The 17,552-nt window shown below is 36.1% G+C and overlaps 1 protein-coding gene across 1 annotated transcript; it reads left to right on the top strand.

Annotated features, from left to right (window-relative positions):
• Nucleotides 1-5,957: 5,957 nt before the first annotated feature.
• Nucleotides 5,958-16,978, top strand: LOC120346095 (uncharacterized). Its single transcript, XM_039415750.2, has 4 exons — nucleotides 5,958-6,704; nucleotides 8,688-8,800; nucleotides 12,502-12,683; nucleotides 14,880-16,978. The coding sequence occupies exons 1-4, from the start codon at nucleotides 6,007-6,009 to the stop codon at nucleotides 15,798-15,800; spliced, it is 1,914 nt and encodes a 637-aa protein (XP_039271684.2). The 5' UTR covers nucleotides 5,958-6,006; the 3' UTR covers nucleotides 15,801-16,978.
• Nucleotides 16,979-17,552: the final 574 nt, after the last annotated feature.

Genomic DNA, 17,552 nt, shown 5'->3' with positions numbered 1-17,552 from the left:
ATTTTCACCATATGCTATTCAATATTAAAAATACCAAAAACAATCATCCAACAACAAGATGATGAATTCCAACAATTTAGCAAATCCAATTTCAGTCCTCGTATTTAATAAAAATTAGAAGTAAACTGATTCAATATATATATATATATATATATACATATATATATATATGATGATCTGGAAATCTGGCAAACTACGTCATCGCCTAGTGTTACGTAACACATGGATTATCAGAAAATGATAATATGGTATAGTTTCGGTGTTGATGTCGGCCGATTTCAGAGATATCGGAGAAACGAGGTATCAGCGAATAGTGTGGTCAATTGGTGTTAGCGGGAGTCCGGTATATTTATGATGTATATGATGAGGGCAACCGGTCGTAAATAATTGCAAAGAAACTGCGTTTTGATGCCGCAATTTTATAATTGGTGTATATCTATTCCATGCGAAAGTTTTTGCAATATGTCTAAAAAATTCAGCCATCGTTCCAAATAGTTTTAATTTTACTGGTGAGAATATTTTGGTCATCCCTCATTCGATAAAACATTATAGACATCCTTCTTAAGCTAGCGTAAAATTCCATGCACTTCTCAGATGTAATCAAGTCTGAGGGCGGCCTAAAACGTAAAAAAAAAACTTTTCAGTTTTGAGGTTTATTTATTTTACGAATGCTCTTATCGGAATTTAGCAAATCAAAAGAAAACTATCAATTCATCAATCAGCAGTGTCACCTTTGTCTTATGACCTATTCTTTCGCAACAGCATAAAAAGATCGCTATCAGTTGGTTAGCACTAAATAACCAGCAAGAAATTTTTGCCCCGAGTTCACGCGCATTCGTACATTGCACAATAAAATTCAGAAATCAAATCACGTTTTAATTTCACAAATTAAAAGAGTTACCGGTTGTTCGTCACGCGTTGGATGCGTGATATCAAAATATTCACGTTCAACGTAAATAAGCCTCAGGCAAAATAACGGATAATAGGTTAAACTGAAGAGCTTTGTCTACGAGGTTACTAAGCCTAAATTAATTTAATGATAGAAGATGCTCGTTAGATTTATAGTTGCTATTAATGGTACTATACTGATTCCGGTTTGAGGGCGCTCCAAAAGTATGTGTACCAAAATGGAGGTAACTAATTTTGTTTGCCTACTTTACATCGAATTGTGCAACGGGACTGAAACTTATGAGCAGGGGAATATTCACTTGGCTAACACGGACAGTCCCGAACTCGTGATAGAACTGAAATAAAAAAAAATCGGAATAAAATTATGGCCTAACCGTAACCTGGTACACATACTACGGAAGTACCAGTTTGAGTGTTGGTTAAGGACAGAGGATGGCTATTTGGGTCTCGTCTTCATTCAAATGTATTCCCCCGAGGAAGAAAGACTATTGGACGAAACTGAACAGCTTTGTCTGAGATGTTACTAAGCCTAAACTAATTTGATGTCGGAAGATGGTCGCTAGATTTATAGTTGCTATTATTGTTATCAGGTAATATTGAGTGTTAGATTAGTTTAGGACAGAGGATGGATATAAAAGGGTCTTGTCTCTATTTGAATGTGTTCCGCCGAGGAACAAAATTGGGGTATAAATAAATAGGGCAGTAGGCAGAAGGTTTGATTCCAAGGGAGCTGAGCGTATGTGTATTTTCAAACGGATGGAAATTATGTGAAAGATCTGTTTATGTGTTTTTTAGTTTATAAACTGTATAAATATTCGAGTTTGATTCGAAAAATGAAAAATGCTACCTAGCGATGTGTTGTTATTATCGGATAATTTTTTCACGGGGGAGTTGTAAGATATTACCTTACAAAAGTATAATATAAATGCAGATTAAAAGCATTCCAAAATATAATGACAGCTTTGAAAAGTGATAAAATAGTTATCTTTGTTAAGGATTTAATGAGAAATTAAAAATCTCGCTTTACGATGTGGGAAAAAAGCGATTTTGGGTTTTATATACTATACAGATTGCATTATCTACTTAATTTTAATATTGAATAATACTCTCTACCAGTGGTTCTCAACCTTCTATGGCTCGTGGCACCCTTTTGGCACTCATGGCCATCGTTTTCACCATTCTAGAGGCATTTATATAACCTATTGAGAATGTGGAATTTTATTATAAGGGAAAAATATACTTCATAGATATACTTGATATTACAAATATACAGAGCCTAAACCGATCACCACATTTTAAATGGAATGCTAAATTACGAAATTAATTACAGCCGTTTCCGAACAGCTGTAAGATATTTTCCCTTAATTATCAGCACCATATTATCTGATATAATTATATCATTATATATTATGAGGTTCGGTGTGATTCAGTGTATGATAAAACTCCCTCTGAAAAAGTTCGAAATCCTGACATTTTCCGATGGTTTATACTTTATATTCTAAGTCAGGGCCCGTGGCTTCCTAAGTATGTTCCCAAGCTTTTTATTTTAGGGGGGGGGGGGGGGGAGTCCAATTATATGTGCCACTTTCTGCATATTCAAATACAATTTTATTTAAGATGAGCATTAAAGTATGGCGTCACACCTGAAAATTAGGGTGAGAGGAGATGGGTGTTAAAAATACTAGGGTAGTTGTTTACCCCCTATAGGGGGTGTAGGGAAGTCACCGGGGCGGGGAGTGATGTTTAGATTTTCTCCCTGTGTGTCCTAGTTTTATAGGATTGTATTTCGCAGGGTATTACACTTTGTTTAGCATGAATTGTTGGAACAATGGGATTTGGAATCTATCAATCAAACTAACACTATGAATACTACTGAAATGATAAACAACGAGCCAATAGTGCTAAAAGTCTCCGGAAGAGGGCCACAAGCCATGAAAAGTTAGAAACCACTGTTTTAAGATATTCATTTCAATGCTTGAAGTCATTCCGCGCTGTCGGTATTTACCTTTATTCTCGATTTCTATCGTTTACTTTGATAATTTGCTTAAGACTCTATTTCATTTTCTATTTCTAGAAACGATTTATCGTTTATTTGACTGTTCAACTTGACTTCCAGAGTGTGGTCAGATGAAAAAAAAAGTTAGGATTTAAATATATACAGCATGTCCATAAAGTCCCTTTACAATTTCAATTTTGTTACGTTATTATTTGAGTAAACCTACGAGTTTCAGGTATTACCAAGTCGAAATTATTTTTTTGGAACATTTAACGATTGAAACTTTTCTCCTTTTTTGCGCCCCTGTCCAAACGGCGCCCATGGCACGAGCCATGGCTGCCATACCCTAGATACGCCACTGGTTATGAAGTCAGTTCTCAATATATCATAACCAGGTTTGTTGTTTTTAAATTAATAATTATGAGTATGTTACTTCATTTAATACATCTGTGAGAGCCAAATCAATCCTTTGCAATTTTCTAACATTTTAAGTAAATAGTATATTTTTCTTATATTATAAAGATCGAAATCATCCCGCGCTGTCATTATTCACCATTATTGTCAGTTTCTATTTTTAATTTTAAGACTAATTTTAATTTTTTTCCAACAACGCTTCATTGTTTATTTGACTATTTGACTTGAATTTCAGTGTGTGGTCAAGTGGAAAAATAAGTAAGGATTCATATATTCTGTGGAAATTGAAGCCTGATAAGGCGGCTTAATTATAAAATAAGGGCCATGGCGAACATGTTCCAATAACATAAAGCTCTAACAACCGAGACCATAGTACAAATATAACTACTTATGCTGCATCATTATCAGAGTGCGCAAACATAAAGAGATAAATGAATGTTATTTATAACCGCCCTTTTCACTTGAACAATATATTTAGAATGTTACAATTATATTATCCAACTCATAATCCGGATAACGAGATTTGTAATCTCCATAGGAATTGGATTCAAAGAAACGTTAAACGTTTTTTGGAAAGGGATAAAGATATGTGATCTCGAACAAAAACAGTTCGTAACAAATAAATGCAATTCAAACAGTGATTAAGTCCCAGAAATCCCGATTACCTTTACGGATGTTAATTGTTACCTTCGACAATAATGAGCCTGTTAGCTGTAGAGTTTATTCAATACATACCAAATGAATAAGGTTTTTCGAGTGAGCTATTGCAAGTTAACATTTTTAGATAAATGTATACGTTTGAGACAGAAAATTTATATATATACTTGTAATCGAAAGAATAACTATTATAATAACGTATTAGTTCACCTGAATTGTTTTTTATAAAATTCGCTATGCACGGAAGTTGACGGACTTAAATTTTTATTTTGCACCGGTATTTCTCCTAAATTTATTAATCGCGTTATGGCTAGATCTAATTGCCGGATAGATTATGTAACTCCTTTCAGTCCGAGATTGGTGTTGTATAAAAAAATCTCAATAACCAGACTGAATAAAATTACTGTGATGCATATATAATTAATCATGATTAGTTTAAAAAGTTGCGAGGCGGGTTGTTGCATAAGCCCATGAGTGTTGACAGCCTCAAGGCGCTGCAACCCGTAGTCACGTTACGGTATCCTGCGACGCACAGGATACACGCGTGATAAAATGGTTGCCACATTTATCAAATTCATGTTTATTTTGCCAATAGGCAATTTGAACTTGTTTAGCAAGATGTATTCAGAGATAAATATCAGAATAAATTGCTTGATGGCCTTAGTATTAGAGGTCACGACCAAACTGATTCCCGAATACGCCCGATAATAAAAAACTTAACTGGTCAATTACGACTACATTAGCAAGAATATACGACACCAATTACAACTTGAGTTCGTGTATTTGATGAAAATGAAATGTAAATGACGGAGAAAGATGTGATAAAATGCCAATAAATAGTGTCTCGACACTACATCAAAGGTTATTTGTTTTGTTTGTCGTCCGGAGTGAGGTTGGATGGTTTTACATCTGGCATCAATGTTATAACGTTATGAGTCGCAGTCGAACAAAACCTAAAACGAAGTCGCGTGTTAGTAATACACGCGCAACTGGTAAAAAGCGATCAGTTACTGTTATAGTTAGATATAGGTTAGCCACTGTTGTCTATACGGAAAACTTTGTCAGGGCTGAATTATATATTTTGCCCCTTACCCTTTGTGCATGTATAAGTAGGCTTACTACTAGTAGCGAACACTCTCTATTTTATTTTGGGTATTATTGTAGACAGATTATTTATCAGAGTTATTTCTAACGCAGAAAGTAGAAATGGTAAAAATCGGCGAAGGAAAAAGAGCCGAAGTAAATAAAGATTTGACGCTAACGAGCGCCTTCAGACCCCTGGGCGAATGCAGAGCGATAACATCGCAAATTTATGATAATCTCGCTCGACACGACAGTTTGGAATCGTAACTGCGATTGAAATATTTTAGTCGCTGTAGAGACAAATGAATGAATTGTAATTCTTCAGGCAATATTTAAAAGGTATTACTGTTACGAAAGTGCGCATCATGTTTGGTTACAGATCTAAACTCTATTTTATTCACTTTAGCGACTAATAAATATACTAATTTTTTATAAATAATTTTCTAAAAATGTAGTTGTTCACCAAAGCTATGGATCCAACTTTAGTTTTGTCGATTCATGATTTTAATCAATGATTTAAAAAATAGAACCCTCTTATATTGCGTTTCCATCTTTGTGGGATTCGGATAGTAGTGGAATGTAGAGGGTTCGCGCGAACTGCATGGGAATATCGTGATAATAATTTTTGTGTTTTATTTTTGACGTTCGACGACTGACGCAAAATGGTAAACGAGTACACAGCTGAAAACTAGCGTTATATTCAGCGTTTCGAAAGTTATGTTTTAAATTTATGTACAGCGTTTCATGTTAATCAAACATGCAAAAAAATTTTAAAATAAGGAAATCTGTTGATAGTGAGTTTGATACAAAAGAGAAAGTGTTCTTAAAATTTTGAATTCCATCACGGGGTACAGATGTATATATTGAATTAACGTACACTTTATATATCTTATTTCTTGTTAGCAGGTCGTTGAATAATCCAATCTAGTCTAAATTAATCCGTCAATATGGCGATGTCAAAGAAATGTTTCGTGTTCGCTTTATGTGTTATTGTCGCAATCATTGTCGGGGCTGTGATATTTGTTGTGATTCAGACACAAGGACACGAAGGGGCGACAGAAGGAAACAAATCAGAAACGGAAGAAGATGAAATCCTGATTGAAGAAACGAAAGGAGCGATTTCAGTCGATAAAGCAGAAATGATGTGCGAGTCAATCATAAACGGCACGGAACCGAAACTGGGGGCTTACAATCACCCTTCCATGTACCAAACGACTCTTGGGGTCAACACGATCGCGACTCGCGTAGTCACACATCATGAAACGTCGGATACCTACCAGAAAAACTCGTATTGGTTAACGGGCGATAATTTCGCTGACAGGGAGGCGATATCAATGATAAGAGCCGAAGCATGCCAAGCGAAAATTCCAGTAATCGTGATAAAAATGCGACCAAGTAAAGGTTTAAGTTTGTCCAGAAATATCCAAGTGTGGAATCATTATCAACCAAAATCGTTGATTGAGACGTGGACTGATTACGATAAAAAACTAAACAGTTATTTGAAACACCTTGTGTCGATTCCATCTATCGTAATTCTTGAACCTGATCTTCTCATGTTTTCTTATGATACACATAACCTACAATATGGATGGCTGAATGATAAATATAAGGAGGAATTCTACCAACGGGCACAGAGAGTTATAAAGTGAGTTTTATTAATTTCACCAAGTTAATCAATTATTAAAATAACAAATTGATTTTCTTCGTTTAGATTCAGGCCGTTGTTATATAGCTTTATCTACGCAAATGTTACTTTATGGAACACTTTTGGTGACGGGATGATTTGCAAAAAAAATATTAGCCAGACTTGGGATTTTCTCTTGAATACCAGTTCATATATATATTGTCAATTCATTTCACCAACTTCAGCGCATCTTACTTCAAATAATTCCACGCGGTGATGTTTTCCACGAAAGAGCGTCCAAGCTTTAGACTAATTTACGTTACCGAAAACCGCGCATCTGTTGTTAAAATTTGGCAACATTGCAACAGTTATTAAACGCAGATGAAGCTTGTAATTGCCTTTAATTATAACGCTACACTTGCAATAAATATTTATCGCTGAATATCTGTAACTCTGTCGCGACTAATTTTAATTAATTCTTATATAAACATTCATTTTGAGAGTTGTCGCATTTTAATGAGCTTGGATTTCGACGAATCCGATTATTATAACTTAGTAGCATGTTATTATTCTTATTAAAAGTGTTTGTGTACTCCAAATAGCAATTACGCTTTGTTAAATATATGTTCACAAAAGCACGAGGGAAAACAGTGTCGATAATTTTTTGTTTTATTCCCCGACAACTATTAATATGAAAATGAATATTGCTGTTTATTAAGCCATATCTGGTTTTATCTAAAGAAGTTAGACTATGATGTAATGAAAGCTCATAACTGAACTTACTATTTTGTGGAAAGAGATTATGTTATTCATATTTATGAAAATGAAAGTTTGATTTTGTAACCGAAAAATACTACACGACGGGTATTTATAGTTGGGTTGCTATTTGTAATTCAATATCGGCTTACAGAATATATTTTACCAGTAAGCGACTTTTGGCGAATATAATACAATATCATCATTGTACAGAATATAAACGTTACGAATGTTTTGAATCTGTGACGTTGTACTCATTGTAACGGATGTCCATAAATTTTGTTATGTTCTCAATAAAGCTTAACTAGCTTTTGTTGATTTTTTAATCAGTAATCGTTTGAGTATTTTTACTTCATTTAATACTTCTGTGAGGGACAAAACAATAGAATTATGGTATCGATAAATTCCCTTTGCATTTCTAAGACGTTATAGGAACCCCATATATTTGTGAATGTAATTCCCTTATTATCATCGATTAAAAAAGTCTGAAAAGGTCTTAAATTTTGTTGAAAATTACCCAAACCGATAAAAGCAGAAATTAATTAATATTTCCATATCCGATGGAAGTGAAAATTGTGGTTCGCTATTGAATTGAGCCGTTTTATTGACGTCTCCTTTCATGTACAAAGCCGAAACCTTATTGTATTCATATCGGCGTGCAGCTTGAAATCGGAATTATATTGTATAACCGAATTAGATTTAAAAAACATAAAAAAAACGGTACTCCCGTAGCGTGTGTACCAGGTTAGGGTTAGGCCATAATTATATTCCGAATTTCCTTATTTCAGTTAGATTTCGCGTTCGGAGACTGTTTGTGTTTTCCAAGTGAATATCCTCCTGCCCATATGTTTCAGTCCCTTTACACAACTTGATGTAAAGTTGACGAAAAAAAATAGTTACCTCCATATTAGTACACACACTTCTGGAGCGCCAAAAAAGTAGTGCAAGAAAGTTGATTCTTTTGAAATTGAGAGGCTCGTTTTTACGTAAATCATAAGTGTAAACTTGATATATTCCACTCGAGTAACGTTAATTACCGTGTAATTATTTGAAATCAGAGTAAACAAAGATCATATTCCGCGTATCGGTGTTTTTCTCAGAATATAATCCTCACGTTAAGTATCAATTTAATGCTCAATTTACAAATTTAACCGCGGTACGTTTTTATAGAAATGTAAAACCAACTTAGAGTATCAAAGATTCGAAATTTAAAACTTTTTAGCTCAATTTTGTATCGATTTTTGACAGAGTGATGTCAAGATCTTGGGTGTACGTCGATGCAGGAAACGCGGCTTATCTCAAGACACGAGAAAACATGGAACATATGGCAAAGTCTCTACTGCGTCTTGATGGCCTTAGAGGTAAAGAAGTGGAAAATACTTATGTGGTATCTGGTGTACTTAACATGAGAACGAAAGTAGTACTTAGAATTTTACTATTTAGAGAGATGTTCTTGAATTGATTGCGGCATACTTAATGATGTCATCCTCAAATTGGTCGATGTTGTTTTTATTGATTTTTTTAAAACCAAATATATAGCGAAATACATCGAAATTTTGACTTCATTTTCGGAAGCATTTGAATTTATTGACGTCCTACCAGTCCCTGAATGTTCCATCAATAATAGGCCTATCGTGGAGAACTGTATAAAAAAGTATAAAAATATCTTTAAAATTACTATGAAGTTCTGCGGACTTTTTTCCAAATTTTATTGATTTTATAAAATCGAATAAATACCAAAATATATAAAATTTTTATTTGTAATATTATCTGAAAATCATTTACGCTCTCCCAAGTCCTGAATGTTTGTTTCTCTGTTAATCTGCCATCCGTGGACAGTCGTATACAAATATCCCCAAAATAACTATAAAGTTCTGCGGACTTGGTACCGATAATACGATTATATAAGATATCGCGGTAATCGAGATCGGTTGCTTCAAAATATCTAAACCCCGTCTCAAATTATGTAAATTTATCCTAATTATCAACAAAGCGCATTTTGTTCCCTGAAATATATACCTTTGTGTAACTGGAATAACTCGTTTCAATATTTGATATGTAAACTTTGATTTCTATCGCAAAGGCACAAACGAGTTTACACTGAGATTAAAATTTCAGATAATACACGACATTTTCTATTTTTACGCTTACTTTTTTTGAAGTTCTGCGATTCGGATCTGAATGTGAAAATAAAAATTCACTATGAAATACTAGTATAAAAATAGTAAATTTTTTATAAATTAAATGAATTTATATGTTTAATTTAATCCACGGCTCTACGCTACCTTGTTCATTGTGAAATACAAACAAATTGAAAGACGACAGTTTCACTTTTCTAAGTGATTCAATCGTCCCTTTTCCCACTATGATGTCAAGTCGTGATATCATTAGAAAACCTGGGTGAAAATCCAACTGCCCACTTATAAAAATTTATTTCTGTAAAGTTTCGTCCAAGGTTAGACTTCCCAGACAATCATAGATGAGTTATGAACTGAAATTATATCAGGCGGGGAAGTCTGACCTTGACTATACGAAACGTTACAGAAATATATTTGTGTTAGTGTGTAACAAGACTCTTGAATCACTCAGAATAGTTTGTCTCCATTGTTGCTACAGCATCCTTGCATTATAACTTATATATATGCTTAAGAATCCACCATCGCAGAAGCGAAGTAGAAATATAAGTATAACCGGTGTTAGCAAAGCGATGTAATTTGCCGACATTCCGAATTTTCTATACAGAAAAACTTTATCATCAAAGCACCAAGTCCATGATTCCGAGTACTGGTTAACTAATCCCATACCTGACATGAACTGCTAACCGGACGAGAAGCCGTTGTTCGCCATATGATTAAGCCGTCTTATCGTCGCCTCTACCCCGGGATAAATGTGTAAATCATATTAAATCCTATCCTGTGCTATAGAAAAGAACCTATCGTATAGCAAGATAGCAAGGTTTCCGGAGATACGCAATCAATTATATTTTCCTTTCATCAGATATTCGCAAGACTCTCCAAAGATAAACAAACAATTTTAATTTACATCCGATCGTAAAAAGTGTTTTATTACGTAAACAGGAAGTTGACACGAGTTCAAGTCATAAAAAATGATGAATGAATGGAACCAATTAATTAATACCAAACGCTTGAGCGATTCTGATAGTTATTAATTATTTTGTTAATCAAGCGATAAACTTTATTGAAGATATTTTCGGTGGACGTTTCTTAAAGAGAAATGATATTATACAAGAGGTCGCGGGAATGTGTATTGTTAGGTATTTATACACATTTCTTGCGAACGAGACTCTAAGCAACAATCCAAAGCAGATTCGCTTCTTAATCTATCACCGAATATTTAAAACGGGAATTGCGAGCAGCCTATTGTTCTAGTACAGGGGTCACCAAACTACGGCCCGCGGGCCGGATCCGGCCCGCGACGTCATTTTATCCGGCCCGCGGCGTCATTTTATCCGGTCCGCAATAACACGCAAAAATGGCTAAATTTTTTTCCAAGGAAGATTTTCACGAACATCGTCGTCCTTTTTTATTTCGTAACATTGGCCAATCGGCAAGATGCAGAAAAGTGACGTAATAATAGGCCTTTCCGCATCCGCTCAGACACTTTTGTCACCCTGACAGATTTTCAGTCGTGGTTGTAAACAAAACTTCGTTTTTGCGACTTTGAATGCTACCAGTACGTAACGTTTTCTGCGATACACTTGTACACTCGTGGCGCTTGCTTTCGACGAAACTGTTTGTTTTTCGTGCTAAAATAAACGTCGAATGTGCATTTTGTGCTAACAGTACTGTAATCCCACGCGTACTGCTCCAATTTCAAAAGCCACACTAACTTTTGTACTGCTTTAATGCGGATATTCATGTAGGTATGTTACAAAAAAATTGAGGTTCATCCGATTTAAATAAAAACTGCTCCAGTGGAAAGATCTGAGTAAAAATAGAAAACAATACCAAGTTTGGAATAAACGGTCAAGAAATAACGGAGATATCGGAATTTTAGTACCGCCCGACAGCCAATTTTTCCCATAATGATTGTATTACTTTTTTGATAAGAACTGTACTAAATATGGAAAAATAACACATATCAATCACTAATCTTTCGATGTGCGTCACATCTATGGTATATTGAGATAATTTCAGGATTTTATTCTGGCAACGGTCATTGACACCGCCGAAAGATCGTCGCAAATAAACGCTGGAGTTGTGCATGATAGTTTGACAGTGGTTCATTGTGGGTAATAATTAACGATGTTCTGATTGTACGAACTTCATAAAAATTGGTAAGTATCAAGTTAGACAAGAAATACACACGTCCATATAAATTTTATTGGTTTCCATAGACAATATCAATAATTTGCACTACGTATAACTGGGGCGTAATTTTTAAAAGCGTCGAATGTTGGGAAATTTATGCGCTAATGAAAAAATTCAAATACCAGATAATAGTTGTTTATTTTATCTAAATTATGTCAAAATTTCATAGAATTCCAAGCTACAGCAGGCAGTCGTTTTTATGAGCGGTATTTCAACACGGCGTAACGGTACTTAGCAGACGTGATGCGTACATTTTTTGCCGCGGATTTTGTAACATTTCTAATTCATGACATCAACGTTTTGATAACAGCTAAACTCAGGATAGTTGTCTAGATATAGAAATCTTGTTAATGTTTTTTCCTAGGATGTTCTCGATCTATATTCTGCGATATTCCCAACATTTGTGAATTTATTGTATTGCATTGACAAAAATATTCATCCGGCCCGTTTCAACACAATTTGAGTCATACCCGGCCCGCGGTCAAAAAAGTTTGGTGACCCCTGTTCTAGTATTTCACAAATTTAAAGCAATACACAACCCTAATTTCTTTCGGAAACCCACGGGTGATATATAAACATATTTTGTAGTTTTCTACAAAACGATTCTTGGCGGTTACGCATGAATCCTAAATACTAGTACGGTATTATCAAAAATAAAATTGGAAGCCGCGAACTCGAAATAAAATGAAAATTGAACGTTTTAAATTCATTTTATATTCTTCTGATTCCAGGATTTTCCATCAACACGGCTCATTTTTTCAACACATCATACAATAATCTGATGGCTCGGCGTCTCCATTGTCTGACCGGACTTCACTACATCACTGACACAAGCAGGAACGGTGGACCTTTCTCTCGACAGGGCATCAGCGGTATTGAGAGTTGTTACTTTGATCCTCCCAGAGTACTATCGGTAAGTCATTACTGTTGCTAATATACAGTATTGCTGAGTTGTAAGCAGTAATGTCTTAAGTTTTCTTGGTTGGCGCGTCGTGCTAAGCCTGAAAAATAGGTTTGCCATTGCACTTCTGGTTACCCTGCGCGGGTTCAAAGTGCAATCCGAACTGCGTGACGTATAATTTTGTGCTAGCAGGAAGATTGCTGTACGTTTATCATCTTTGTAGGTTCGGTTACGATTTTCCCTAAAATGAAGTCCATGCATCAGAAATCAACACGAGAAGCCGTGTGGTTCGCCATATGATTAAGCTGTGGTATCGGCTTTCCTCTTCCTCGGGATAAATATACAAATCCTATTCTAAATAAACTTGAATTGTAAAGTTTTGAATAAATCTGACTTGGTTTACATGCGTTTATAATCACATAATGTGCAACCCGAAGTCAAATAAAAAATAAAGTAATCGTAATGAATTGCTTGTGTTTTGAGACGAACTTGAAGCTGTTTTTCGTTACTCCCGTAGAATGTGTACCAGGTTAGGCCATAATTTTATTCCGATTTTCCTTATTTTAGTTCTATTATGAGTTCGGGGACTGTCTGTGTTGGCCAAGTGAATATACCCCCTGCCCATAGGCTTCCGTCCCTTTACACAACTTGATGTAAAGTAGGCGAACAAAATTAGTTACCTCCATATTGGTACACACACTTCTGGAGCGCCGGATTGAATATATTCAACGTGTGGCAATACAATTTTAAATTACTTGAATTCCATTGCTAGTAGTCTGCAGATTTAGCAAACGATTATGTGCAAATTTGTAAATGTAACTGCATCCTTTGTTCAAACTCCATTGCAAATTAATAACATGTAATTCAAGAGTCCTGCTGCACACTATAACACAATTGTTCTGATCAAAATCAGACTTCCTCAGACAAGCAGTTTACGAAGTTAGTCTCGTGCAACCTCTACTGATAGCAAATCAATGAATGTACAAAAAAATCTCGCCACCAAATTAGAAGTTCTGTTACGACCCAGTAGATATTCGGAAATCGTCGGCAAAAAAGATTGCATAAGTTATTTTAATACACAGTACATCATCATCAGTGCCGGTGTGTACCTGCCAATGTTTGCACGAAGAAACCACTTTTTGAATACACTATAAACCAAAGTTATTTCAGACCTGTTTTATAAGCTAAATATTTATGCATATTCGTAAGATCATACCCGTGTCAAATGTTATTTATCCAAATGGAATGCAGTTGTTCGAGTTTGCGACGATGTGCGGCAACACTGCTGCATGTATTATCTAGCTATAGATTGCAGCTGATAAACGCTTCTTACTATGAATATATATAAACTTGTCGAATTAGCATAAATAGAATTAACTCTTTGAACCCTAAAAGCAGGCATTCCGGCTTTCCCGAGAACGTCTTCTGACCCCGAAAGCCCTTTTTCCGGCTTTGGCATCCCGTACGAGTTATGCAACTTTGAAACCTCACATCTCGCGATCCTTATATTATATTTAGACAAGTACTATATTGTTTAAAAGACAATCTTACAGACTAATTATAAAATGAAGAAAAAATGTCGCGATTTCCCCCAAAAAATTTGGCAAAATAAAAAGCGTGAACAATTTTTAAAAATGTTTTAAATTAAATACCATTATAACGTAACAATGCTTTTCTATCGCAGAGACTGTTTAAATTCGATTCCAGATCGTATTTTAATTCTTGTCCTTACCTGTTGTTTATATAAAAGCCTGATAACGCCCTTTGAGAGCTATCAAAATGGCAGTTGCATCCGTCTCTGTTCATAACATACTCTACAGCAGGGGTGGACAAGGTTTTTGAATTAGCGGCCACTTATTTTGCCCACTTAGACTGGCGAGCCATGTGAGTGTGACGTAAAAAGTTACATTTTATAAACAATATTTACAGAGTTACAAAGCAGAGGTGGAAAACAATAAGACTCGTGCCGAACTAAATTTAACCGCAATCTCTACAAATTCCTTGAGCTATTTTAGCTGAAGCATTAAAATTTGATTTCAGTTTGGTTGTGGCAGCATCAGGCGGGCCCAATTGAATTACCCAGCGGGCCTGATCTGGCCCGCGGGCCGTACTTTGCCCATGTCTGCTTTACAGAAAAGGCCATTCCAGCGGCATTTAGAACCTTATACCTTAATCCTGAACTTATTACATTTTCACTATATTTCACAGGGTTTGCCTCCTGGCTGGTCTTGGGGAATCAAGCTTGCACCGAGACAAAAGCGTTGGACACCAGAAGCTTCGCCAGTACGACCAACGCAACAACAGCAACAAACCAACCCGCCAGGTTCTGGCTCTGAAGTCATTCGCATGCCAAGTGGAAATCCTCCTGACCCCGGAACTAACCCGGAAGCTTATAACCAGTATATAAACAATATGCGTAATAACGGAGCCCACAGTCAAAATAGTATGGTCAACTTTGGTGGCCAACCTGGTAGCATAGCTCAGCCACAGCCAAACAACCATCAGCCTTCAAATGCTAACCACAACAACAATAACAACGGAGGCCTCAGGCGGAACGGGTATAACGATTTAGCGATGCCAAGTGGGAGAGTACCGATAAAAGCGATTCAACCCGCGCCCACCAAGACGACGTTTCGCTCAGTACAATTGCGAACTAAAGAAGAAGCTTTGGCCATTTTCAGAAGAAAAACAATGATGCGAGGAAAATGTATTCGTCTCGAAGCGGTTCGGGTGCATGACGCTAACGTTTGGATTAAAGCCCCCGGAGAAGCCGACGGGCGTTTGTACACGTTCGGAACTTATCACAAATGCTTACTCGGACATTCTCAACCCTGCGCAGAAGAATGCCGCTTGATTACACACGCTGAACAGAGATCTTCAAACTGTGGATGTGAGCAGACGAACGATGGACCTAACTCACGGAACACAAATCAAAATCAGCAACAAGGTGGTAGTAATCAAAATCCGGGAGTCTTCTTTCCGGAATCCGGTTCCGACTCATACACACCAGATGTCGTTGAAACACCCGAGACTAGTTTATTTCAACCGCGGGCTCCGCCTGCGGCATCGCGTCCCGGTGGGGCTAGCTCTTATACGTCATTGGCTGATATACTGCGTCAAGGACGATGATCAGTAAAAAATGATTAATCATGTTAATATTTGCTATAAAATAGCGTCACTGTGACAAGAATGTATTAACCATTCGAATCAACAAAAAAGGTGAATTGATTGTTGTCAACGGAGATCGTCGGTCAGTTTACAGTCGTCTTGCAATTACGAAACACTTCTTCCAAAACTACCAGTCAAAAAAATAATCACTCCTACGCCTACGCAAAGTCCAGTTTCATGAAAGACTGTTGATTGAGGCTGTTGTTGTCTCAGTAATGTCGTCCCGTAACACACATGTCCCAATCGTAGCACACTTGTTCTAATTTGTCACACATTTGTCCTATTTGCCCCCTCGTACTACACTTGTTCCAGTCATCCCTAACTCGTAACATGAGGAGAAAGCGTTGCAAATATGTATGGTGCGGGTGGGACATGACATTTCAGAGACACCGATTTCCTCACACTGACGGATCACAGTAAACGTTTACCGATGCATGTAATGTTCATATTGTTTTAGAGTTCACAACACGTTATATATAATACATGTGACATAATATATTGATTTTGTAAACGCAACCAGATTGGTATCATATTACTAAACATAGTGGCGTATCTATTCAAAATGGCGCCCATAGTAAATTTTAAAAATGCGTCCCCGGTGATTATTGACTGACAATTTTTAACGACCGTCAATGAATTCGGAAACTTGTGCGTTATCATTCGAATAAAGAATGCAAATTTAAATTAATTCCACGTTGAAATCATTTTATTGAAACATTCCACGATTCAAATTTCACGCCCTAATCCAAATGGCGGCAATGGCTGTCATATCCTATTTACGTCACAGACCAAATAATTCGTATCAGCGGCAAGTGCAAGTGTGGCTTCCTCATCTTCACGAAACCAACAATGATCACAAAACATAAACCTCGACATATAAGAGTTCAAAATCAGGTACATTTTCTGCATCTTCGGAGCTTGCATGTATATATGTGTACGTCATCTGCCATTTTTCGGGGTTTATATTATCAAAACTGAAAGTTTCAGGTCCAGCTTTCGAGCTCTATCTCATTTCTGATATTTACCTTACTTTTTATTTATTTGCCAAAATATTTGCAAGTGTAACTAAAGCTACTGCACTTCCATTTTTTACATATAACACGAAAATTGTGTGTAAATAAATGAATTCAAATTTAAAACTACCGTAGTTTCTTTATTTATCGGGAATGAGGATCAGTGGGATTATCGGTTTTCATGCGAGATAAGAATCGAGAACAGTGGTTCTCCAACTCATTTGCTCGCGGTGCACTGAGCAAATAAAAAAAAATTGCGGCACACTTGTAAAAAATAAAGCTAACTTTAAACAAATTATTCTACAGATGTTAATGCGATGTGTGCGCCTGTTTTGTTTTTAATTTCAGTCATAGCAGAAAATTCGTGTTCACAGAGCCAAGAAGATGCAAATGGCCAAATTATTTTGATTGGTTTTGCACCAATAAATAGAATTTGTAAGCAGATAGCCAAAACTTACTTTCCTGTTAGTCTAATTAAGCGCGCAAGTCAACATGGTGGAAGGTGGACGTCTCGTTCACAAATACATTATGACATAACAATACAATGAAACGTGATAATTACCATACTCTTAATACAACGATAAGGCAAATGCAATACTATTACCAGCCTAATATACTAGATATGCAAGCTTCACAAGCTTGTCCGTTGCATGCATGCCCATGTGTAATACGAATAGCTTATTTTCTGAATTTCAAAAAA

The sequence above is a fragment of the Styela clava genome, chromosome 1, assembly GCF_964204865.1.
Source record: "Styela clava chromosome 1, kaStyClav1.hap1.2, whole genome shotgun sequence".
NCBI lineage: Eukaryota > Metazoa > Chordata > Ascidiacea > Stolidobranchia > Styelidae > Styela > Styela clava.
This window is presented reverse-complemented; position numbering and strand designations above follow the sequence as displayed.